The 25,397-nt window shown below is 36.5% G+C and overlaps 1 protein-coding gene across 3 annotated transcripts; it reads right to left on the bottom strand.

The window, feature by feature from the left end:
• Nucleotides 1-19: 19 nt before the first annotated feature.
• On the bottom strand, nucleotides 20-20,537 carry LOC126590881 (protein CHROMATIN REMODELING 5-like). 3 transcript variants are annotated; one of them, XM_050256399.1, is made up of 31 exons: nucleotides 20,082-20,537; nucleotides 18,439-19,223; nucleotides 18,219-18,286; nucleotides 17,347-17,760; nucleotides 14,831-15,055; nucleotides 14,585-14,668; nucleotides 13,269-13,328; nucleotides 13,075-13,178; nucleotides 12,776-12,827; nucleotides 12,536-12,599; nucleotides 11,002-11,095; nucleotides 10,810-10,897; nucleotides 9,987-10,121; nucleotides 9,716-9,907; nucleotides 9,565-9,632; nucleotides 8,313-8,406; nucleotides 8,066-8,190; nucleotides 7,910-7,973; nucleotides 6,809-7,021; nucleotides 5,948-6,190; nucleotides 5,717-5,827; nucleotides 5,476-5,562; nucleotides 5,031-5,210; nucleotides 4,698-4,778; nucleotides 4,375-4,611; nucleotides 2,758-2,913; nucleotides 2,446-2,623; nucleotides 2,167-2,348; nucleotides 1,449-1,799; nucleotides 1,236-1,329; nucleotides 20-993 (listed from the first exon to the last, which is right to left on the bottom strand). In XM_050256399.1, exons 2-31 carry the CDS (start codon nucleotides 19,175-19,177, stop codon nucleotides 551-553), a joined length of 5,226 nt encoding a protein of 1,741 aa, XP_050112356.1. In that variant the 5' UTR covers nucleotides 19,178-19,223; nucleotides 20,082-20,537; the 3' UTR covers nucleotides 20-550. The 3 variants fall into 3 exon arrangements, with proteins under 3 accessions (XP_050112356.1, XP_050112357.1, XP_050112355.1); XM_050256400.1 differs by having other exon boundaries at nucleotides 18,219-18,283; nucleotides 20,064-20,537; XM_050256398.1 differs by having other exon boundaries at nucleotides 20,064-20,537.
• Between the last annotated feature and the right edge of the window lie 4,860 nt (nucleotides 20,538-25,397).

The raw sequence follows: 25,397 nt of genomic DNA on the forward strand, positions 1-25,397 counted from the left end.
CTTCTTGCTATAGAACCAATGAACGGTAAATAATAAATATATTGTGAAGTATAACTATAAATAACTCAATATAAAAATATAAAAAATAATAATCTCAGGAGAATACCAAAAAAACTACTTCAAAATTGATATTGTACACTTTCTGAAGGCGTTAATACATTCTCCTTCTGTATGTATACATTCTGTGAGTACGAAAACCGTTTCGCTAACCGGCCCTATTTACGTGAACACAGTACCAACCGAGCTCATCTTCAGGAGAAAATAACAATTGTTGCAAAATTCCACCAACCTTGCAGAGACAGACAATGCTTTGGGTCGTCAGCTCAGCGGCTCAGCCACGCCTTGTACAACGGTGCAAATCCCATTTGGTCGATAACTTGTTCCGATCATCTCAGAAACCCAAGGAGGATCTCCAAAAATTTATTCCCATGGTTGACGTAAAAAAATCCAGAGAATCTATGTATGGGCTGTAGTTGTAAATGCCTAAGCAAGAGCCAGTAGACTTCACATCTTAAGCATCCGCTTTCCTCCTACCAATTTGTATGCCGAACTACTTAATACGTGATGTAAAACCTTGTTTTGTTGGTAAACCTGCCTGTCGCGTCCTGTAAGGCCTTTCATTCACAGTGCGTTTATTTTCCGATGGTCTTGCACCAAGAATCCCTAATGAGCTTGGATCAGTTAACCTGGTACCATTATTCATATTTCTTTGAGATGGGGCCTGAACTTGGAAATTACTATCAGCTTCCCCTCTCCTCCTCCGTTTCCATGCTTCAAACTTGGCTGTATCATGACCTCTTTGCCTGTCCGAAGGGAAGGAGAAGGGAGAAGGGTCGCTGTCTCTGCCGAATGGACCAGAAGCGGAGTCGTTCATGTGGGAAGGGCCAGCCTCCACATCCTGGTGCTGTTTAAGTTTTGAATATATTTGATGAAGTCTCTCCCCGGACAGATTTGAAAAGGTAGAAACATATTTCCACAAGCGCATGGTCATCCCTGTAGATGCGCACTTCGTTAATCTCTGACCTATTGGCTCCAATTTAAAACATACCCCATGAAAAGGGAAAACAATTTTGTCATATAAGCAGTCCAAGAGCTTGTCTAATGTAGGATCAACTATTCACGTAAGACATTAACCTAATCAATTAAACTTGAAACATCTTGAAACATCTAACAATAGCAGAAACAGAAGCAATCAGCAATGATAAAAATAAAGCATACAAGGATGAAGCACATACTATCTTGTCCATACGGTTCCTCCTCATTTTCTAAAACAATTTGATCTATCGTTCGTCCAAGAAGTTGTAAATAACTTCGAATCTTGGAAAGCACCTGAAAAAAGAAAAGTAAAAAAAAAAACAATACCAGCATGAAAATTATGATCTAACAATGGCAGAAAGACAAATTTATGATCTAAGCTGCACAAGACAAATTTATGATCTAAGCTGCACCTTTTCCTTTGGAAGATTGGCACTAGTCGTCTGCAACCGTTCAAGACGTTTCAAGGTTTTAGTTTCATCCTTCATCATCTCTTCACACCATTCCATCCATTTCTCCTCCTTGAACTTCTCATACACTTCATCATCATCCGACATTTCACCCTCCTCTTTCACTAAAGCTTCAACTTTCTGGGGTTTCAGTGGTCTATCCTTGTTCATTTGAACATTAACTCTAGAAGAACCAGTTTTTCCTTTCTTTAGCCCACTGCGAGCTAAAGAAACATTGACAGTAGTTTCCCTATCCTTTGAAGACTTACGACCCACTTTAGCATTTGCATTCTTTCCACCAAGGGCTGCAATTTCCTGGTTACAGTCATTTTATTCATCAACTCACGCAATATAGGAGCCAAATCATTTACTCACATTATTCAAGAAAATCAATCACATTCAGAATGGATCCAAAACACACACAAACTAAAGCACAGGCAAATAAACAGATGACAAGAGTTAAAAGCATTAGGATGGAAAGGCTTCGACAATGGAGGATTCATCTTAGACCTTGCAATAAGTTTGACACAAATTCACAAGTACTTAAAACAACGATCATCTCGGCACACTCATAAGGTTTCCACTAAATTTACACTATCCGGTCAAGAAAGAATCATTTTTCTTTTTCAATCCTACTTCCTACTTCAGAAATTATAAGCACGGTTCTAAGTTTATTGCATACCATTTCCAAAAGAGCGTTAGCACGATCTCTTAAATTTGGAGCACGGGGTAAAAATGTTTCATGGTGTTGAAGTTCCACTGGAGCAATTTTCTTTGTAAGGCCAAGCCTTTCATCTAAACGTATCTTTTCCCAATTTCCAAAGCCATGGTAGTATATTCCAATAAGCAATCTTGCGTCATCAACTATCCAGAAGGCAAATATCAGCAAAAAGTAACCAAACTACTGTCTTTCTAGATGGAAGGGGGAAACTTAAATTATAAGAAAATAAGTAATACATACTTTGATTCCAACCACAACCTTTCGACCAATTTGAAGGTTTGAGGTACATCAAGACACGAAACTGAGCAATAGGATCGTCATATCGACTAATGCGTTTTGCCAGGTGCTGAAGTTCACGAACACGATTGAGCAGATCACCAGCTTTGACAGGGACACCAAAAAAATCCAGCATGGGCCCCTAATAAGTACCACAAATTTGTAAAATACATCAGTCAGCAAGTACTCACCCGCAACAAAAACATAAAACAATTAAACATAGGTATTCAAGAAATTCGAAACAAATATATATGAATAGACATTATCTAAAACAACCTTCGAGTCCAGACTCCCCACTTCCACTGCTTCTGTGCAGCCATCAATCAATGCATTAAAAAGCTCAACCTGTGCTTCAGTTGAAGCTGCTGCAACGGCACCACCAACCTCCCCAACTATCGAGGCAATTTGGCTCTCATTCCCAAATTTCATAACCTAATATAAAAAGAAAGGGCAGTGTTAAGATAATTATACATAAAAATATGCATAAATTTATAAAGTGGCATTTGAACAAATATGTGTGTATATATATAAAGTTGCACAACAACATTTTCTTATCAAATGGGCTGCCTTGCCCTTTTTTTTTTATGGGTTTTTGTTGTTTCTGGTTTGTAAGTTATTTTTTCTACTTTTTAGTTGGTAACTTAGTGCTGCTTGTATCTTTGATACTTATGCCTGCCTTCCTCGTGGAATGGCTGTACTCTGGCCATCTTGCTTTGAATATGAATTACTTACAAATAAGTAATTAGACCATTATAAACAATATTTGAGAAATATTTGATAATTTCTTCTCTGTAATAAACAGTTTTTGAGTAAATATATCTGTACAAGACACACTACATCCACCAAAAAAACACAAAGAAAAAGTAGAAGGAATGCACCAACACTTTGCACTTATTTTCCTGTCAAAATATAATCACAAGTTCCATTTTTCACCCAAAATTTCCATTGTCTGCCCCTTCACTTGTACTGATCAATACTTCAGTTGATATGTATGAGTTTCCAGACCTCTAATATTTCAGTTGATACTTCTTTGTACAAAACCTAATTAATGAACCACAACTACTCCTGCCCCCTTCTTTTACTCTAAAGAGAAAGACAAGCCCAACCCAACTATTATTAAGTCTAAAAATGTTCCAAAACCACTCAAAATTAGAAGGCATGAACAAAAAAAGGTTAATAATTTATTACTCCAGCCTGACAATTTAGTAATGAAATAAATTATTTATTTGCCACCGAAAAGGAAAGGGTAAACCCAAACACAATAGTTCTCAAAGAAAGTGGACTTTGATCATAACACTCAGCAAGAATACATCGACATAAAAGCAAGGTACATTTTCTTGCCACTTCGATTCTGAAATACATGTATCATAGGAAACAGAACAATCTATAGATATAATTACGTAAGGGAAATATATTATAGCAATGAGATGCACCTAAAAGAAACATCTGAAAAGGACAAAACCATTTGTGAGAAGGTGTCCAATCAGATCAAGTCTAAGACACTGTCTTTTGATAAATCATAAAATATGATGATCTTTCATATTAAAACCACAAAGTAAAAAATCAAAAAAAAAAAAAAAACATAAAACAAATATCCAAGAGGGACGGGTTAGTGTCGTAAAAAATACTGGCCATTTCAATCCAAAAGTGAAATGCTCCCCCCTACCCCAGTGTATTTTCTTTTCTTTTTTCAAGCAGGTAAGAGTATGTAAGTACCCTTTCTGTATATATATTTGGGTGCTACACATGAAATATTATGAGCTTTCTCAAACAAGCAAATATGTGGTTATGGGTGGTTTGGATGGAGAGAACGAAGGATTTTCGACAGTTACTGCAAGGTTATGACTATAAAACTATGCACAACAAAGCTGCAACTTATAAGTAGGAGCTTACAGCACGAGAAACTCGCAATGCGTCTCTTTTAGATAAGTTCCCAGAAGACCATCTCCTAACTTGAGCAGATGCTCCGCCAATCATTGGAGCAGAGGTAACTGTATAATCTGATTTCCGCCTTTTCTGGACTCTTTCCTGAGGCTCAGATTCTTTCTTTTTTCTTTTATTACTTCTATCAGGCTGATCGGCTTCTGCATAGCTCTTAGTATTCCTTGTAGCACGAGGAGCAAGCGCTTCCTAAAAGAAAGTAACAAATACATCATTTTATCCGACTGATAGAATACTAGTATGGTAAAACAGTATACAACAGAAGAGATTCATACTTCAGCTTGGGATACTGCTTCTGGCTTTATCCAACGACTCCAAAAACTACCATCATCTTCACCAGTACCAAAATTTGCAACCTGGACATATATGTACCAAGACAAAACAAAGATGAATATGCTTTAACGTGAAAGTAGTAGCAACTATACAGCATCCCTCCATCACCATCTTTACTCAAAATTACCCCGAACCCAAGAAGTCCTGTGCCTTTTATTTTAGGCCACAGTGACATTGTGTTACAGAAAAAAAAAAAAAAAAAAAAAAAAAAAAAAACTCCTGTGGGAGGGAACTCAATCAAAGTAAGGGAACAGAGCACAATGAAAAAAACATGCCTTAAAAGCACTCAACAATTCATTCCCTTCCTCTGCAGTTTCCTTCTCTTCAACCTTTTCTGCTCTTTCAAGAATCTCATCAATATCCATACTCAAGAGTCCTTTCTTGCTCTCTTCATCATTTTTGTCTTCCTTGAAAAGTTCCTCAGCCCCAAATCGTAGAATAGCAGACAGCTCATTCTGCAATTACGAAATCAAAAAATCAGATATATTAGTTATGCTCATAGAAAGAGAACAATTGGCGTATGGTAAAACTATATATGTGTGTGTATATAAATATATATACTGTTCCCCTTGAAGGTAATACATGTAGAAAGAGATCCATCTATACGTGGAAAACCACAAATAATCTTCGAATCTTTCTGCTTCCATTTTCCCCACATTTACAAGTCCCTATATAACCCAACTGAATTCAGCACGATAAACAATTAACTCAAGTCCTTACTTTGTCAAATAAAGTCCCTTTCTTAGATTCTTTCTTCTCCAACCTACCCTCTGCATTTAATTTTTGAATCACCAAATGGTCAAGCACCTATGGAACACATTGAAAAAAACAAAACATATTAGATTGAATAAATGAACTCAAGTGAAAAATTGTATGCATAATGCATATGCAGATACTATATGTACAAACTGCACAGTTCAAATTTATAAATCATATCTCAAGATAAAGTTATGTAATGTACCATCTTTTTCTTAGCTCTCTCCAGAATATCTTCCTCGACACTTTTGCTTGTGACAAATCTATAGATGTTAACAACTTCTTGTTGCCCTATTCTGTGCGCTCTGCTCATTGCCTGATTCAGTCATTGAGAAGGGGAGGTTCAAACTCAGGTCTTCAGTGTGAAAGTTAGTTACACTAGCATGTAAAACTATGCCCATTGGTAGAGTTAAGAAAAAAAGTCTTTTAAATAAACCTGAAGGTCATTTTGGGGATTCCAATCTGAGTCGAATATTATCACTGTATCCGCTGTGGCAAGGTTGATACCAAGGCCACCAGCTCGAGTTGAAAGGAGGAAGCAAAAATCTTCACTACCAGGCGCATTAAAATGTTCCATTGCTTGGTGGCGTAAATCGGCCTTTGTACTCCCATCAAGCCGCTGAAATTGAAAACCTCTAATTGACATATACTCCGCCAGTATGTCCAACATTCTTACCATCTGCAATAAATGATTTCAATGATTAGTAGCCATAATATCTCTGTATCAACCAATTAAAATGATATCTCTGTACCAACCAATTAAAAGTAATATAGCATAATCTTGGAAATCTTGTCCCCTAACTAGAGTAAATAATATGCAGCTTGCATCAGATTCACTACAGGCTGGGGGAAAACAGACCAATAACCCCGGTACCTAAGCTGCCTGAGTAACTTTGTAGTCGTTAACTATTAACACATGCAATACTCCAGCATGTGGCCAACTGCTACAGAAACAAATATACAAAATATGTTGACACAGACACAAGTCATGTTTCCACACGAACAGCGTCACTCCCAAATCAAAGATCAAGGCACTAAAAGCATGGCAATTGTAGAGATTAGATAAGTGGGAATTGTAGAGATTAGATAAGTGGCAATTGTAGGAACAGTAAAAGCATGGCAAGAAAGAAGGCCAGTAGTGTAATATCCTCAAACAACCAACCGATGATATTTCCCTACAAATAGCAACAGATATGGATTCCAACACTGAATCGAGATGGAGTTAGAAAGTGCATCGAAAACAACTCAACAAGATAAGTATGAGAAAACATTAAATCCAACTAAATAGTAAATAAACCTGGGAAAATATGAGAACACGGTGCTTTGTTTCATGCAATTTCATAAGAAGCTTATCAAGTATAACCAATTTTCCACTGCTTAAAATAATCCTCTCCAATTTACTGCCATCTTTAATACTTGAGTCCCCACCATAACCATGGTCAGCACTTTCAAACAGAAAGGGATGATTACAACATTTCTTCAACTCTACCACAATATTCAACAACGAAACCTGCAAAGGAAAAAAATAAGGTAAAAGAATGGAACTGCTATTATTTTAAACAATCACCGCACAAAGAAGAAAGAGATGGTAAAGGTAAAGCAGGTATTATTCAACTGATTACATTTTCTATCAGTAGAAATATTGCCTATAATTTCGTGTTCTTTTTATATGGCAATATTTTGGCAACTTAACTCCTATTATCATTAATTTTTACTATGTTGACTGCCAAGTTTCAAAGACGGAATTAAAGGAAGAGGGTGTTGTGAAAGTTTCAACACCAATTTTGGTGCAGGATTTCTTGCTGTACTTGAGTAAACTGAAAAGGTTTCAGTAATTAGCGGACCTCATAAGAAAAGTGAAGGGTGGCACTCCAATGTTGTGAGTCAAGAGACGAGCAAATGTATTTTGTGACATTTCAGTCTTTTTTACTCTTTTCAGAATAGAGGAAGAACTATTGCTGAGTGCACATAAAAAAGGTAGTATCAATGTAAATAAAATTTGACAGAGATAATTATTTATTAGCATGTCAGGCTTTTCCAAATTTCTCTTTTAACTCCAACGGTGTTTGGAAAATAATCATCCCCACATACCAAGACAAACAGTCTTCAATTTTCACAACAGTTCATTTCATGCAAATGATTGAGTTAATTTAAGGTTGAAAGATAAAACACAAATACAGTTACAGTTACAATTAATTCTACACAAGGCAAAAAATTATTTTGACTGATATGCTAATTGCAAACCTTACAGTTACAATTAATTCAACACAAGGCAGACACAATCAAAGATCGAGTCAAATTTCCAGTTACAATGCCAAATTTTTTTTACTAATATGCTAATTGCAAACCTTACAGTTACAATTAATTCTACACATGGAAGAGGAATGGGGAAAAAAACCTGATTCCCACGAACTCCTTTGTTCAAGTTATGAAAGTTGCGTTCCAAAATCCATTTATAGTACCTAAATTAAATAATTCAGAACCAAAGAGCAGATGTCAAATCAGCTGAAAAGAGTTAATAAAAGACCACTTCATTGCAAGTTCAATCACGTACTGTTTCTGAAGAGGAGACATTTCAACCCTAAGAATTCGTTCAATTTTAGGAGGTAAAGACTTTTCCACATCCTTGATAACTCTTCGAAGAATGTGAGGCCTCAATTCCATATGCAGATTAGCAAGCTAAACATAAACCCAAAACAAACATTAATTCATGGTATAGATATAACAATAGTTATCAACAAAGGTGAACATGAAAAATTCAGGTGCAGAGAGAATGTAAATAAAGTTTCACTGGACAATACCTCAATCTCATTGAATGAACTGAGATTCTTGTAATTCTGAACAAAATCATCTTTATTCTTGAACTTATCAGGGTCAAGGAAGTGAAGCAGAGCCCTGAACAATAATTGAAATTTACCGAAAAAGAAGAAAGAAAAAAATATGGAAGGCATTGGAAAACTCATGCATGACCCATGGTATCGGTGCTAGTCAATCAACTCTTTCAAGAGAAGATAGGAAAAAGAAAAAATAAAAGAAAAAACTTTACCCTTGCCAGAAAACAACTCAAGAAATGATTGTATTTAGGTCAAAGGAAACCACAAAGAGGTTGATCAAGAAGACCAAACCAGAAAACAGAAAACAAACACGCCTTAGAAAGCTAAAACAAGAAAACACCCAGCACAAACAGACACTTGAAGCCATTAGAGAACAAATGCTATCCAGTCTTGCCTAAGCAGAGAGGGAGAGAGGGAGACAGAGAGAGAGAGAGAGAGAGAGAGAGAGAGAGAGAGAGAGAGAGAGAGAGAGAGAGAGAGAGAGAGAGAGAGAGAGAGAGAGAGAGCGAGAGCGAGAGAGAGAGAGAGAGAGAGCGAGAGCGAGAGAGAGACTTCCTTACAGATAAGGGCAGCCATAAACAAAACTCAATCCAAAAGCTCCGTGAAACCAGCTCGCAAAATCCTTAAAGACCCCCAGATAAAATAAATCCAAAATTTACTCAGATAGAAAGAAAATTATCTCTATCCCTCTATTTCTCCCATCCCCTCCATTTCGTCATCACCCAACACCACCAGCTTGTTGTTCTCCTCATTCTCTACCTCCAAACAATCGGAAAGAAGCATCCCCCCCCTTCTCATTTTCTATCCTCTTTCTCTCACACTGAATCCAAGGGGTGGCTGAACACCTCGGATCGGAGCCGCTCATGGCACCAATTGGATATGATACAGAGGAAGAGAAGAAAAAACGAAGAGAGGAGAAAGAAAGGAGAACAAGAGTAATTTTGGGAGAAAATAATGTGTAATGGTTAGGGTAAGTGATGCAGGCCAAGAGAAAACCGCTCGCAAACATGTTCAGAAGGATCCCATATGATATGAATTGTGCACACACATGAATACAATGCCCAAACCCCCACCCCTCTTAACGTATACATAGGAGAATAGAGTAACTTTTGGACCCAAATGCTTAACCAAGCACACACACAAGAACATAAGCACTTTAAAAAACAAAATTAATGCATGGACAAGCAGAAATATGAGAATAAGAAAACAAATCAATTACCATAACTCCTCTACGCTGTTCTGCAAGGGAGTACCAGTTATAAGCAACTTGTTCTTCGTGCTAAATTCCTGTCAAACCACCAACGCATCATTTAATGTAAGACAAGTTTAAACTTGATAAAGGTGTGACAATTGATTGGCTGACTGCATACCAAGAGGGTTGTGTACAACTGTGCCTCACTGTTCTTTAATCTATGAGCTTCATCAACCATTAGATAATTCCACTTGATCTTGGAAAGAACAGCCTTATCCTTTAAAACCACCTCATATGTCGTCAATAGTGCATTGAATTTTATAGGCCGGCCTACTATTTTATCATTATTAAATTCATACTGTTGACAAACCTACAATCAAAGAAATTAACAAACAGATCAATAATTGATATATGAACCTCATACATGTGTACAAGAAAGCAAGTCTTACCTCTCGGCTTGCACGAGTACCAACATACACAATAATATTCATATCAGGGAGCCACTTCCTAAATTCTTTGGCCCAGTTAGACAAAGTGGATAATGGTACAACAACAAGAAACGGCCCATTGATCTGTTGAGCATTCTGCAAGAATGCAAGAATAAAAAATAAAAAAAGAAAGGTTATAATCTCATGTAAATTACAATCTCACGTTCATTTTTTTGAGAATATTGCGTTTAAGAATGGGAAAAACAAGAACAAACTCTGGAAATCGAAAAACAAATAACCAAGATAAATAACACCAAGAATTTACGTGGTTCGGCAATATGTGCCTACGTCCACGGGACAACAACAACATCTTTCACTATATCAATAATGAGTACAACCAATAATCTTGCCAAATCTCTAGAACTAGGACTTGTCGAAAACCTGAAAGAACAAGAACAAGAAATAACCTCTCTTTTCTTTTCTCTCACACACTTTACAATATTCTCTCACTCTAATCCCTTGAGTGGTATACAATTTATTGTTTTGCTCCCTTCTCAAAACTAGTACAATAGCCCCTTTATATAGACATAATAAAGGTCTTCTTCAATAAGGATTACTAATCCTAATTGGAATCTAGTTATGAATCCTTCTCCAATTGAGAAACTAACTCCAATTGGGAAAACAACTCCAACTAGGAAAACAATTTAATCCTCTAAGACTATTAATTCCCAATAGACTTAGGACAACTTATCATGGGCTGAAAAAACCCAACACATTTGAAACTACGCTAAATAATATAACACTTTACAAGCTAGTCAGCAAAGAGTTTGGATTTCATCTTCACCTGTAAAAAACCAAGCATTGAAACTGATTGAACAGTTTTACCAAGACCCATTTCATCAGCTAAAATGACATTGGTATCATTCCTCCAACTGCAACATGCAAGAGCTGCTGATTAGAAACTTTCCAAGAATGGCATATTAAGGAATCCCTTTCCAACGATAAATGTGAGATAGAAGTAATAAACAAGCCATGCCTATTAACAAGAAAATTCAAACCCTCAAGCTGATAATCACGAAGCTTTCCTCCCTTCAACCATTCCGGCTGTTCCTCGAGCTTCCGTAGACTTCCTAAACATCATTAACAACAATTTTAAAATAAAAGAAAAATGATCACAGTATTTCAAGAAGAGCAACAAAACAAATCAATACATAGCAAGAAAATGAAAGGGATGAAAATGGAAAGAGCAAAAACTCGATAATATATACCTTTATAATCCTATAAAATATTATATGCCTTTCGTATATAAGGAAAAAAAGGAAAAATACTTCGATAGCTTATCCATTTCATTATTACCAAGAAGAATAACAAAACTAGAGGTATTGGGTTAGTGCCTAGTGAATAGGTTGCAGTATTGTGCCTGGTCAAGGGGGATCCTTATGGTAGGTCAGATGACTCGGAATATACTTTAGATAGTCTTCAGTATCTGTCAACATCAGGCCTCCATATAAGGCCAAGGAGTTGGTTTGGTAGTCCTAAGTAGTATGTGACTTTTCCAGAATTTGAGACACTGATATGAAATAGCACGAGGGATGAGTATTTCCTTCCAGGAAATCCATGTATTATTGTCAGCATACCAATATATCCTAAATACTGTATAGAATCAAATGAAAATGCAGACATTTAATGTTATTATTGAAAGGTATTTCGCCAAAATGAATAAGAGGAAGAAGAAAACAAAGATGATGAGGAAGAAGAAAACAAAGATGATGAGGAAGAAGAAAATCAATTATCAAACCCATAGTGTGGGAGTTAAAAGACAAATAACTTTGAACAAGACATGAACTGTGTAACTATTAGATTTCTAAGACAAGAAAAAGAATAATCCCTGAACTCATTCGAAAATGATGGCCAACATCTAACTCTGCCCTACAGTTCATTTACTCCCACTCACTTATAATCTTAAAAAAAAATCTTCAATTACACACCAACCAAATGTTTCAAAAAACTGCCAACACCAAACAGCCCCACAAAGCTCTAGCTCCCCCCCCCCCTCCTTTTCCTAGAAATTCTCAAAAATTTATAAGCCAAGCAATTTTCTATGATTGGTGATGGGAATGGGAATTGAGCACTGATGTGTCAAATACGTATTTTAAGATGATTTTGGTTTTTTTTAAAATAAAATTAAGTAACTTAAACCTTATACTAAATCTAAAGCGAAAAAGTAGCACTTGAGTAATGAGGTCAATTAAGATTTAGGATCAATGACCCATTCACTGCTCAGACTCAAGAAAATAAAGTAAACACCGCCTTAAGAATTTTAAGGTCATTGCCTTGTTTAATTGATACTCAATAAACAGAAGTTATGAATTAACTGCAATGTTTTTCCAGCCATTTCTGGTTGTATGCTTAAAATTTGATGTTCCTATCACAGAAAGAGAATGCAATGACTACCTTGCTAGCAAAAATGAAAAACAAGAAAATGCCATGACCCAGGCAGTGAGAATTGAAAAGGAAAAAAATATGCAAACGAGAAGATGATAAGCTAGTTCAAACACTAAGGCCCAAACCTTTGCTCCTCTTGCGCTGGAGATCCACCATTTTCCCTTGTACAGCCATTGCAGCTTCACGAGCCTGCTCATAATAACAATCCACAACCAAAGTTACAAGCATTAGAAAAATCTAATCATGTGCAACTGTGTCCACTCATGAAAAAGTTCACCACACACTAAAAGAAATAACCATCAATGTTCAGGTGACCTTCAAATGCATGAAAATTAAAAACATGAAGATTGAAGATAGAACACTACCTTGAACTCATCGATAGCATCTTGTGCAAACCCAATATCTACATCCTTCTCCCTACCATCAGATACCATTGACAAATATAAGCATTCATTATTACAATTAAAACTGAAGAAAAGCCATAGCACCAGAGAGTCAAACACTATTTAAGATAAAGCACTGGGAACTTGTACAATTAATTTAGCATGAATAGTGCAATTTTAACCCAAGCATATACAAAAGAGATAGGCATGATATACAAAATGAGCAAATAATCTGCAGTACTGGACAGAAAATGATTTTCAATAAGTCAAGCTTAACTTACCATGTTGCTTCAGCATAAGACAACCCTTGCCACTTGACTAGATACTCCGGACCCACATCACCAGAGCTATCTTGCCTGATGCGGTCTGCAATTATTCTCTCCACCTGAGAATCATTTACAAACCATTGTAAGCAAATGAGAAAAATCTACTTTCAGGAAAGTAAATCAAAATTGTGAAATGTAGGAAAGCAAACCTGACTATTCTGCTTGATAAGATCCAAGTCCATTTCCTTGCTCACATCATGAACCTCAATCTAGCAAGCATATACATAATCCCCCAAAAAAAGATAAATGAGCTACTTCACATGAAAACAAAAAATAATAAATAATAACAAAAACCATAAAATCTGATGCGATCTATTACATGGAAAGTCAAATATCAATTACGCATGGGAAAGAATCATGATGCATTTTATAAATGAAACATTTCCACAGAACGTGTCCAATTTTAAAGTCAATAGACTTCAATCAGATTCTTTGACAACAAACTAATGCCAAAGTTAAAAGATATTCTTAAGGTGGCACCCAATTAACAACTATTCTTAAGAGACTGAAATCTAACTTTCACAATATTGAGTTAGGAACAGGGTTTAAGGCTCTTCCAGTGTAAGTCCTTTCAAAATTAAAACAAAATCTACAGTTTCTGGTTCACTAAATTTCAACAGAAAAACAAACAGTAAACACAAAAGGACATTGACAAAATTCTACGTCTAATGCCTCACTCCTTATCCATTTCATATTTTCATGTTTTGAGCACCATATTCTAATAACATTACAGAAAACACCTCATACTTGCCCTTACAAACCTGTTTCGAAATTTAAGGAAGAATATGACTATAGGTATACTGCCTTTTTCTTTATATCACAGAGCCCCATTACAACAACAACAACAAAGCCTTTTCCCACTAAGTGGGGTCAGCTGAAATAAAAATAAAAATAAATTTATAATACAGGGGTCAGGTTGTCCAGTGGTCAGACTAGGGAAAACATCATGTTTTTCATCAAGGACAACAAAAATAGGGAAAACACCATGCTTTCATCAAGGAAAACAAAAATAAAGCAGCGGTCCAATCATGAAATAAAGCCTGAAAAGAACTATCCCTAAACTCAGAAGATACAACACCAAAGGGAAGCCCAAAGGTCCCAAAAAACTCCACTTCATCAACCCTGTGCTTCCACAAATGTATTCCTCTACATTCCCACAACCCATAAGTATTTTTGTACAGTAAATATTAAGCTATGCCCCTGTACTATATGCAAAAGAAGAAGCGTTGGCAGACATTTACTGAGCAAAAATACTTCAGATTAAAGTATTACATTTCAATGAAAACATTTGTATCTTACAACGAATATGCCATTTTAAAAATTTGTACAGCGCACAGTGAGCTCTTCTTGATCCCATCTTAAAAATAAAAAACAAAAAACAGAAAGAAAAGGGAAAAAACAGTGGCATGTTCACTTTATGAGTACTTCGGAAAATAAATCCATGTTGAAAAAGGAAAACAAGTACCTCCTCACGTGATATTGTGTTCCTGTACCTGGCATCTTCCATCACCTTTTTAGTGTAATTTAAAACCTTCTTAAAACCGCTAAGCTGCAAAATAAAAACCAAAACATAGAGCATCTTGAACAACAGATTGTACAAAAAATCCAAAAGATAAAGTTACAACACCAATACATTTGACATAATGTATCTAATAAATTAACTCAATCCAGTGCTTGTGCATAACCAAGAAGAAATACTATAGAGCATTACATTTTGTAGCTCGGAAATTGATTTCCACTGACAGTGCAAATGGGACTGCCCTTTCCATTTAATCAAGAACTCCATATGATTCCAATCTGGCTCAGAATCAAACAAGTGACTTAATAGGATAGGATCCGTTGATCTATTGTTCCTGAGAGCATCTTCAGCCATGCCTTTAGGCTGATGCCAGAGCACCTTTTCAATATAGTCACCATCCTCTTCTTCAATCTCCTCCTAAAAGAACAGATACAAAATTAAATGAATAAATCAAGCATCAGAAATAACAGAACAAAATTTTTAACATACAATCAATGAGGGATAACCCAAACTAAAGCAGTTAGACACTAGCAACTACAGAAATAAACAGATACACAATAGGCATGGAGCATCAAGTGCAAGAAAGTTCCCTGCCCAATTACATGTTCTTTATGGTCTGGAGCATTCCATTATGTAAATAGAGAAAGACTCACACACGCACTTCTGCTCAACACATTCATAGTAGAGGTAGCACCATTAATCAGATGGAGATCAGGAGATCTTGGATTATTATAACAGGGGAATGATCAAGCTAAAGAATAAAAACCAGCAAAAGCTTCTCTCTTTTTTTATCCTGACATGAACTGAAAAATATAATGTAATATAGAAAGATGAGTTACAAGAGGTCCGTCTCAGCATAACAAACTACCATAGCATCACAAGAATTAAATTACCTTCAAGTCAACACTCCTATCCGCTCAATATGAATTATAAATTCACAAGCAAGGGAGTATCCTATTCAACCCCATTATCGAATATACTTGTATGCCACTGAAGCTCAAGAGAAAATTTTATAGGACGGCAATAAGGCCGGCAATGTTGTATGGCACAGAATGTTGGGCGGTGAAGCATCAACATGTACATAAAATGGGTGTAACGGAGATGAGGATGCTTCATTGGATGTGTGGGCACACAAGAAAGGATAAGATTAGGAATGAGGATATCCGAGGTAAAGTAGGAGTAGCCGAAATTGAAGGAAAGATGAGAGAAAATCGGTTACGGTGGTTTGGACATGTGCAAAGAAGGCCTACTGATGTTCCGATTAGAAGATGTGACTACGAGAAAGAGGTCCAGGGCCGAAGGGGTAGAGGAAGACCTAGGAAAGCTTTGGAAGAGACTCTAAGAAAAGACTTAAAGAGTACTTGGATCTAACGGAGGACATGACACAGCACCGAGCGCAAAGGAGTTCTAGGATTCATATAGCCGACCCCACTTAGTGGGAAAAGGCTTTGTTGTTGTTGTTGTAGTTGTTTGTATTCAAAACAGTCCACATAAAAGCAGAACCTGGAGATCACCAATGAGTGAACCCTTCCTCATGGCCCCAGAACCCAAAAGATCCTTGACCAGCAAAGAGACCACAATTTCATGGCCAAATGCACCGCTAAATACAAATTTGCAACGTGGAAGAGGAAGGCCAACGCTCTTGCCAGCATATTTGAACAAATATACCACATCACAAAGACACTAAGGGTCTTCTTTCTTGCTGCACATTGCAAGTAGTTTTCCTATGTGCCACCACATGCAAGAATTTGGACTTTGAAAGTCTTCCAAATCATCCTATCCTGGATTAGCAGAGAATCATTCTAATCTAGAGTAAAGAGAATATTACAAACCGAGGAAAACTAAACGGAACCCTAATATGCAACATATTCAAAACTTGTCCAAATTTTTTACCAAAATACAAAAGCTCTAGTGGAATTTAACCTGAATATCACCAGCTTCACAATTTTAATATGCCCCAATTTTTAATGAGATGGAGAGAACCAATTACATGATTTGATATCCATCAATGCAACTTTAATATATGTATGCCTAACAAATTTCTTAAACTTCAATGATGCACCAATTACCACCCAATCTCCAACTCGATCCAAAAGGACCGCTGTATTTAGCAAAAACATGCTAAGGAACCAAATTCCACCAAGACCAGCCATTCTAATATTTAACATAATGGGACACTTGAACATAAAGATTCATCGTAGAAATCCTTGAGCTCTTTGCCTTCCTTTCCTTTTTTATTCTTTTGCGAATGAAATCTTTGTCTAACCTATCTTACAATGCACACAATTACACATTCATCCAGTACGTTCCTTCAAATGTTCTAGAAACAAGCTGCCTATACACATTAGCCTATGAGTTTAAACTGTTTTAAACTACATCTCCACTGCACTTTTAGAAAACTTAATCAAACCAGCAGTCCACCTTATTGCCAAAAGAAATTCCAAATTCATTTGCATTCTAATTTCTGTGTTACGTTACTTTTTCCAACTATAGCTTTTGACAGTAGATAAGTAGCAAAAAAAAAAACAAATCATTACATGACAAATCCTTAACATAAAAACAAATCTTATTTCACTTAAGGATGTCTAGGCTCAGTTTTCCCCAATGTTGCACAATTTCCAATGTGAGAATCACACATGCAAATAAAAGATGTGATCTTAAATGGCACCAAAATACATGGATGTTAGATCACAGAAGTAAACAGATACCTTCTGGGACTTCTTTTTCTTTCCTTCTTCCACTTCATCGCTTCCATCACTTTCAACATATGAGACCTTCCTAACAGACCTCGTAGAAGTTCGCACGTCACCATTTTGTCCAAGAACATTTCTTCGGCCGTTACTTTTGCGGGTATGTACACCTTTCCTTTTGATACCTTTAAAATCCTCGTCACCATCACTCTCAGAGTCCTCCGCTGAGGACTCATCATCATCAAAAGATGACTTCCCTCTTCTTTGGCGACTAGACGAATGATATGATTTGCGTTCCCTTGTCGATTTAGCATCACCTTGATGCCTACTCTTAGGTTTCTTTCCATAATAAGAATCATCTTCATCTGAAACATCAAGCTCATCATCACTATCATTGTCTTCATCAGAATCTTCACCATTCCAATTTTTATCCTGGTGTCATCAAAGAACAACTTCATTAGTGTACTGTAGAATGACAAAACCACTGAATACATCACCCAATGCAAAAGACAGAGAGATGGAGAAAGTGACAAGTATACATGAAAAAATAAACAAATAGAACACTATTCAAAGTAAGTCAACAAATAATATAACTGATTTTTTTTTTCTTTGAAACTACCCTCTTGAAAATTATGCACTACAAATTGCAAATAATCTTCCAAGGTTAATTGACCATAGGGGTGCATGTAAAGCTCTGTTCCTTATCAGTTAAACACTCAAAAGTAAAAATACAAAGTTAGAATTGGGAAAATAAAGTGAAAACGGCAGTTGCAAGAAATAAGGCTCTAGCAGAGCGTAGAGCCATCAGAACAAATTTTTATATAATAACTTCTGACAACTTCAAGCCAGTAAACTAATAACGTAAATTTACTAATTAAACTGATTATCACCTTCTGTGCAGTGCGACCACTCCCAACACCATAGTCAGGTTCAAAATCTGCATCATCAGGATCATCTTCTGCAAAGAAGGAGAATGATGAAGAGAAGTAAAAAATTACTACATCATCAAAATATTAAAATGATAAAAGGTATATAAGAAATGAAGGATCCATATTCCTGCCCAACAGCAGCAAATTTTAATAAAACAAAAAGATTTGCAAAGCAAATTACCATCTTCGTCTTCTTCATAATCAGCATCAGCAGCATCAAGATCTTCGTTGGCATCATCACCATCTTCAAAATCTTCAATATCATTTCTAGAAGTTCTATGATGTGCATGGTTACTGACTGAATTAGGCTTTAATTGTGGCCTAGAATTTGACCCAACGGAATGATGAAACCCTCTATAGTGCATCGATTCACTCTGTTCTTCCCCATCCTGCTCATAATATTCATCAGATAACATTTCATCTGCAGGGATGTCAGAATGGCCCCGTTGTCCCTTGCTTACCTTTGGCCTGCCATCATCTTCAAAATCTATTCTATCTTCCCCGACATCTGAAGAATTATCTTCAGATCCAACAGCATTTCTGTGGTCCGACCCACTTTTAGTTTCCTGACCAGAATCAGACCCGCCCTGTGAGTGCATAGGCTGACAGTCCTTCCAAAAGGTCGAACCCCACTTTCCAGCCACAGTTGTCCTCCTCCCAGAAGAGGGCAAATTGGAAACTCTTGTACCCATACCCTCATCTGTTGCTACCTCATTGTGCAACCTACTAGCATCATCATGTTCACCTTCACTTTGATACTGCACATCCATGTTGATATCAAATTCCTTTTCACAAGATTTTACATCCACATCATCATTCCCTGTAGAACTGTGAATTCTTTCAACACTTTTTCCCTGGGTCTTTTCTTCGAGGACACTTCGTGAAACAGTGTCTTTAGAATAGTTCCTAAAAAAAGCCATCAGTTCTCATGGAAATTCTATGGATTCATATTAGCAATGTCTGCACCTGCAAATAGTAAAAACACTGGTCAAAGTGGAAACAAGGTGTTTCCATCATTGCTCAATTCACAACAAATAAATTACTTCAAGTGTAGGCCAAAATAAATTAACATTCTACATGTGAATCTGAGCATCGAAACTGAAAACCTGGAGACCTATTCATATAACAATAAAAGCAAAAATTTGAATCCTTCATCAACCTGAGACAACTAAAGAAAACCCAAGAACGAACATCACAAACAGTTACTTAAGAGATAATGAATAACTTTAATGGGCTAGGACCAAACATAACATCTTGAATGAACCCTGTAAAATTACATTTATAGTATAATGATTGTATACAAATTTTGAAATTCCTTTTTTCTTTCTTCCCCCCACATATTCTCAGCATACAGGCTTAGTTTGTCAGTTCAATTACACAGTATTGACTTTAAAAACACCGGAAACAGTAGATAATTCGGACCCATTGCATAGACATAGAAAACGGTAAGAAAAACAAACTGAGTATATCAATACCGATACTCATTTAGTAGACACAACTAAGCACCTAAACCCCTGCAAAAATGCGAAAACTGACTAAAAATTCAACAAAACCCAACTCGGTAACAAAAAATTCGTCAATGTCACAAGAACAATCATGTAACCAAGCCAAACAGAGCAAGCAATAGATCAAAGACCGAACTCGCACACTGGAACAGAATCAACCGCCAAGAGCCCTTTCAAATTTCTACAAGAAAACCCTAAATACGAACCGCAACCCTAAATCCATGCCTAGAAACCCTAGTTTCAAACAATTCACATCGAAAGGAGCAAATCCTAACAAAGGAGCCGATGATTGAGAGCTTACAGAGAGAGCCAGACTCACGCTGTAAGAGCGCCCCCAGGAAACAAGGTCAATACGGGGAGACAGAACTAGAGGTCTGCCATGTGCGCAGGTTAACAATCGTGCGCACCTTTTCCTACGTGCACTCGCCGGCGAATGACCCGCCGGGAAAAGGATACTGGTTTTTTTCGTTTTGGTTCTACGGGCCCGGTTATGGTCGGGCTTTGTGGTGGGGAAGCAGCGATGGCGGCGGCGGATAAGATGAGCCGAAGATTAGGTTACGATTTTAGGTGACGGCGTCGTTTCAGATTTATCTCGACGACGACGATGACGACGGGGTTGTGGTGGCGGAGGGGGTCAGTTTCACAGAGAGAGTTTATAGAGAGGGGGATATTATCAAATGAATGGGTAAAAAATGAAAAGAAAAAAAAATTGGAAGGATATGCGAATTTTGATTTTCTTTCGAGAAACGTGTTTATAGAGAGAGAGAGAGAGAGAGAGAGAGAGAGAGAGAGAGAGAGGGGGGGGAGAGGGAGAGAGAATGTGATTTTTCATTTTTAACATGGCCAATTTGTGGGTTTAATGTTAGTGAAGGACCAATGGTGTTAAACCGCATGGCGAATTTTGTGCAGTTTGATCTTTTCTTTTTTGTTAACGACTATTTGGAGAAGGAGTGGGCACGGTTTGGTTTAGTTATTTTAGATGTTATTTGAGATAAAAACATAAATAGAATCAAACTATTTGGTTTTGCGATTAGGTTTCAAACGGTTTTAGTTTCTGTTTGCGCCACTTATAGGCTCATTAAAAATTAGCATTAATGCAAGTATTCAACATTCAAACAAATTCAAAAGTTCAAAATCTAACCACTTAGTACTACAGTATAATGGTAATCCTCTCACTTATTACAGTCTAATAGTATTCCTCTTCACACTCTCACTTATTACAGTCTAATAGTATTACTCTTCACTTGTAAGACCATCTCCAACCCTGACCTATAACCTAAATTTTCCCCTTTTTTTCGCCCCAAATCCACTCCAACTCAAAACCTAAACCAAACCTAAAACCTAAAACTTAAAATGAAGGCAAATATAGGTCACAAATTTAGCCCACAAAAGCTGCTGGGACCCACAGATGAGAGTGAAAAGTGGGTCTTGTCCTGTAGCCAACGACTACTTTTCTTCATCGGGTGGTGGTGGTAATTGGACCGTTGGTTAATCCAACGGTCCACATTCAATTTTTTTTTGTTTTATATTTATATATTTATTGAACCCAACGGTTTAAATCGAATATAATCAAATCTAACGGTAAAAAAAAAGATCTAACGGTCCAAATTTAAATCCAATGGCTAGAATAATCTTAAAATTTATGTGGTTTATTAATTGTCTTTTTTTTTTTTAAGTTTATGTGGTTTATCATGATTTTCATGTATTGATTTAGTGATTTTTCAAAATTTATCGGAATTTAAATATTTTTAGGTTAAAATGTTCATAAAATTAATTTAGGATAGTCTACATAATTTTTTTTTAAAAAAAAAAGTTAATTTAAAAAAAAATAGCCTTAATTCATTTTTTGATAATCTGGGGCTCAAATTTTAGGCCAAAAGGGTTGGAGTAGAAAAGTTGTTTCTAGGCTAAAACCTAAATTTTCTGGGCTAAATATTTTTAGGTTTTAGGTCAGGGTTGGAGATGGTCTAAGTGAGAGATCTTAGATTCGATTATCGCCAAATGCAAATTTGAACCACATTATTGCTAGCTCATTGTTAAAAAAAGTTCAAAATCTAATCATTTATAAACTAATGTCTTATGGCACGAATACAACCCAATTGAAAACAATTTCATGATGAACACCGTACTAAAATTCAACTTACAACAGAGTTCAATATCAAATACCTTATAACATTACCTAGGAGTGTTTAGTCTAATGGTCAAGCCCTTGGTTTGTTACCAAGAGGTCTGGGGTTCGACACCTCCCAAGGTACCCACCTAGCAATTACTAGAGTTTCTTGCTTCCCAAATGTTGTGGCATCAGGCGGGGGAGCCTAGTGGTTAGTCAGGTCAAAAATCCAAAGACACTAGATTCTTAAAATAAAATAAAATAAAATAAAAAGATACCTTATAACATTACTTTAGTACAAGCATACAACCCAATTGAAAAAGTTAAGTTTATCATACTATAAAAATAATGTTTAACGTCAAAATATCTTATGACATTAGTACGACCCCAAAAAAATGAAATTGTTCATGCAATTTACCAAAAAAGTTTTGGTGTTTCAAGTCACTACTTTGAATCGTTCAACTCTTTCTCAATTCCTTTCTTTTAAGCACTTACTCTTTGAAGGTTTATGAGGCCTTTGAACTTGAGAATGCGATGCTTGAGAAGACTTTAGACATTGTAAAAGTAAAACCGAATAACTAATTACACTTCAATACCTAATTAGGTATTAAATTAAATAATATTTTATAGGGTAATAGAAACCCACCTCAACTATGAGTTACATCACAATCTTATTCCTTATGTTTTAAATATTACAATATCATATCTCATTTTACAAGTTAGTTGCAATGTTAGACCTTCGTTAAATTTACTGTTAATTTAATGTTAAATGACGAAGTGGCAAGCTGAGGGCCACTTCCTCATCAAACAAGTGAAAAATTAATTAAATGTTAATAAGTTTAAAATAAATTAACAAAATTAAAAATAATGAAATTTTATAAGCCCTAATTTCCCCACGCCAATATGTGGCTCCAAATTGCGACCCACCACCCCTGATTTTCCAATTCAAATCGCAGTCGCAGGGTACCCAATCCACCATTCTAACTCCACCAACTCGAACTCCAACAAGAGCGGCGACTCCCCACACAACTGAAATGCAGTCGATCCTGACAAGTTCTTGCACCCGGTCTGAATCAAGTACTTGAATTGCCGAAATTCTAATTGGTTGAGACAGGTTAAGCAAAATCGACCGGCGACCTGCAACTCTCTAAATTGAATTGGGCTTGCGGCTAAGACAGGTTCTTTCACCTGGCGCTAGACCCGCCTCCCCCGTTTGTCAGAGATGGAGCAGGAGTTGTGCCAATCAAAGGAGGTGAGGTTGCTGGGTGACGACGGGGTGTGGTTGGGAAAGTGGATGGAGTGCGGGGTTTTTGAGACAGTTGGGTAAGAGTGGAAGAAAAGCCTGCATTTTATTTTATTTTGGGAAACTAAAAGCTTGGTGTTCTATTTGGGAATATATCAAAAGAGAGGGGAAGCGAATAAGAAATGGGGAAATGGGATGAAGGAGTGGGCAAGTCCGGAAGAGGAGGGCGGGTTTGGTCTAATCTCACACCTAACCTCGATTGCTATGGCAGAGTGCGATGGTTCTTCAGATTGACTTGCAGGTGGTAGGTTGTTGCAACGATGGGTTATTTTTGGCTTTGAGATTGCATCTAGGTGGGAGAGGAAGTGGTGGTGGGGTTGGGGGACCGGAGGGGGAAGATGAAGATGGCTGTTTAATCCTTTTCGTTGTCGCATATTATTTTGAATTAACTAATGTAATTATATTTTTAATAGATTTCTTTTTGGCATTGTTAAATTACTAAATTTTTTAAAATTATTTTTTTGTTACATGGAACCAAGGAACAAAATGCCGATAATATCGGCGATACGGTACCGATATTTTAATAGTTATTCAACGGATTTTCGTCAAAATATCGCGATATTATCGATAATATCAATAATATGTGTTACTCGGAGAAGAACCGGAGAAGAACGCCGGAGCTTCTACAGCTCCGGCCGACTATAAAAGAGCACCCTAGACATCGATCTAGGTATCAAAATGAAATAGAAGACGAGATGAATGTTTTTATAAATTCCGTTTGCCGTGAAACGGTCGGAGGTGTTCGGAAAGTTCGTCGACACCCACGGCCTCGCGCGGAGATGGGTGTGCCTATTCCCGAGCCGATTTCGTCCCAAAAACCTCGCAAAAACACGATTTTGAACTTAAATTTCACATATAAGCTTCAATCTAGAACAGAAAGAGACAAACCTGAAACTTACCTAATCGGAGAAATTCAAGAACCTCGCCGGAGTTCCTGCGTTCGCCGAGTTGCAGAGACGAGAAGGAAAGGGAGAAAGATGAGGTTGCTGATGATGATGGGTGTCTTCCTGAAGCAGGTGCGATGGTGTGCGTGTGTGTATGTGTGTCTCGGACCCTCGGTGCAGAGAGAAATGAGAGAGACGGCGCCGACGAGGGAGGAGCAGAAGGCGATGTGGGAGAAGGATCGAGAGACCTTGGGTCTCTGTGCATGTGTGTGGGAGAAGGATCGAGAGACCTTAGGTCTCTGTGCATGTGTGTGGGAGATCTGTGTGTGTGTGGAAGAATGGAGAAGGGGGAGAAGAGAGATCAAAGAAGAGAGAAGGATCAAGAGAGAGACTGTGTGCGTGTGTTGTGTTGTGTTATGTGCGTGTGTTATGTTGTGTGCATGTGTGGTGGTGTGTTGGTGTGTGTGTGTGGTTGGGTCATCTGACTCACACTCACCTAACAACTTTTACAATCATTTTTTAGAATTTCAGACCATGGACAAAAATAATAGTGCTTTCATAATGAAACCGTGTGCCACTGTGAGTCTGTGATATTCTTTCACATTCTCAGAGGTGGAGTATCAGAGCCATTCAGAGCATTTTTGTTTCTTCTTCTTCCCTTACCCCTTTCAAAGTCATTCCAGATCCATTCCAGAGCTTGAACACAAAGGTTCCATATTTAAAGTAAGTTTACAAACTTATATTTATATTATTGTAATTTATACAACAACAAAAAAATTTGTGTGGACTCGTATGTTAATTTTTTTTAAGTAATTAATACTTGCATGTTAATTTTTGTAAGTAATTAAGTAATGTTAACAATTACATGTTAATTTTTTTAAGTAATTAAGTAATGTTGTATAATTATTCCCTAGGATAGTTTTAATATGTTTAATGTTATTTATTATTTTATTAATATTAGGTTTGATTATCAAATTGGATTATTATTCATTAATATTAGGTTTTTTTTATTATCAAATTGGATTATTATTCATTAAATTTGATTATTATTAAATTGGATTATTATCAAATTGGATTATTATTCATCACTATGTTTTATATTAGGATTATTTTTTTATCAAATTGGATTATTATTCATTAATATTAGGTTTTATTATTCCATATTATTTTTATAATTACTTAAATTTTTACAATCATTTTCTTTACTTCGTATTTAATTCTTCTGTATAATAACTTTATTATTTAGGTTCTCTTATATAACCGTCATCACTACTATATTTTTTGGCCAAAAAATAATTGTCTAATTTTCATGAAAAATAAATATAGGTACGTTTAAGA

Source organism: Malus sylvestris, chromosome 11, assembly GCF_916048215.2.
Source record: "Malus sylvestris chromosome 11, drMalSylv7.2, whole genome shotgun sequence".
In the NCBI taxonomy this organism is placed as follows: Eukaryota; Viridiplantae; Streptophyta; class Magnoliopsida; order Rosales; family Rosaceae; genus Malus; species Malus sylvestris.

Excerpts from the sequence above, each read along its gene's own strand:
- LOC126590881 (XM_050256399.1), bottom strand. The coding sequence starts at position 19,177 with ATGGCTTTTTTTAGGAACTATTCTAAAGACACTGTTTCACGAAGTGTC. Across the intron at positions 12,600-12,775 it reads ATGCTATCGATGAGTTCAAG|GCTCGTGAAGCTGCAATGGC; the intron begins GTAGTGTTCTAT and ends TATTATGAGCAG. Across the intron at positions 994-1,235 it reads GGAACCGTATGGACAAGATA|GGATGACCATGCGCTTGTGG; the intron begins GTATGTGCTTCA and ends GCGCATCTACAG.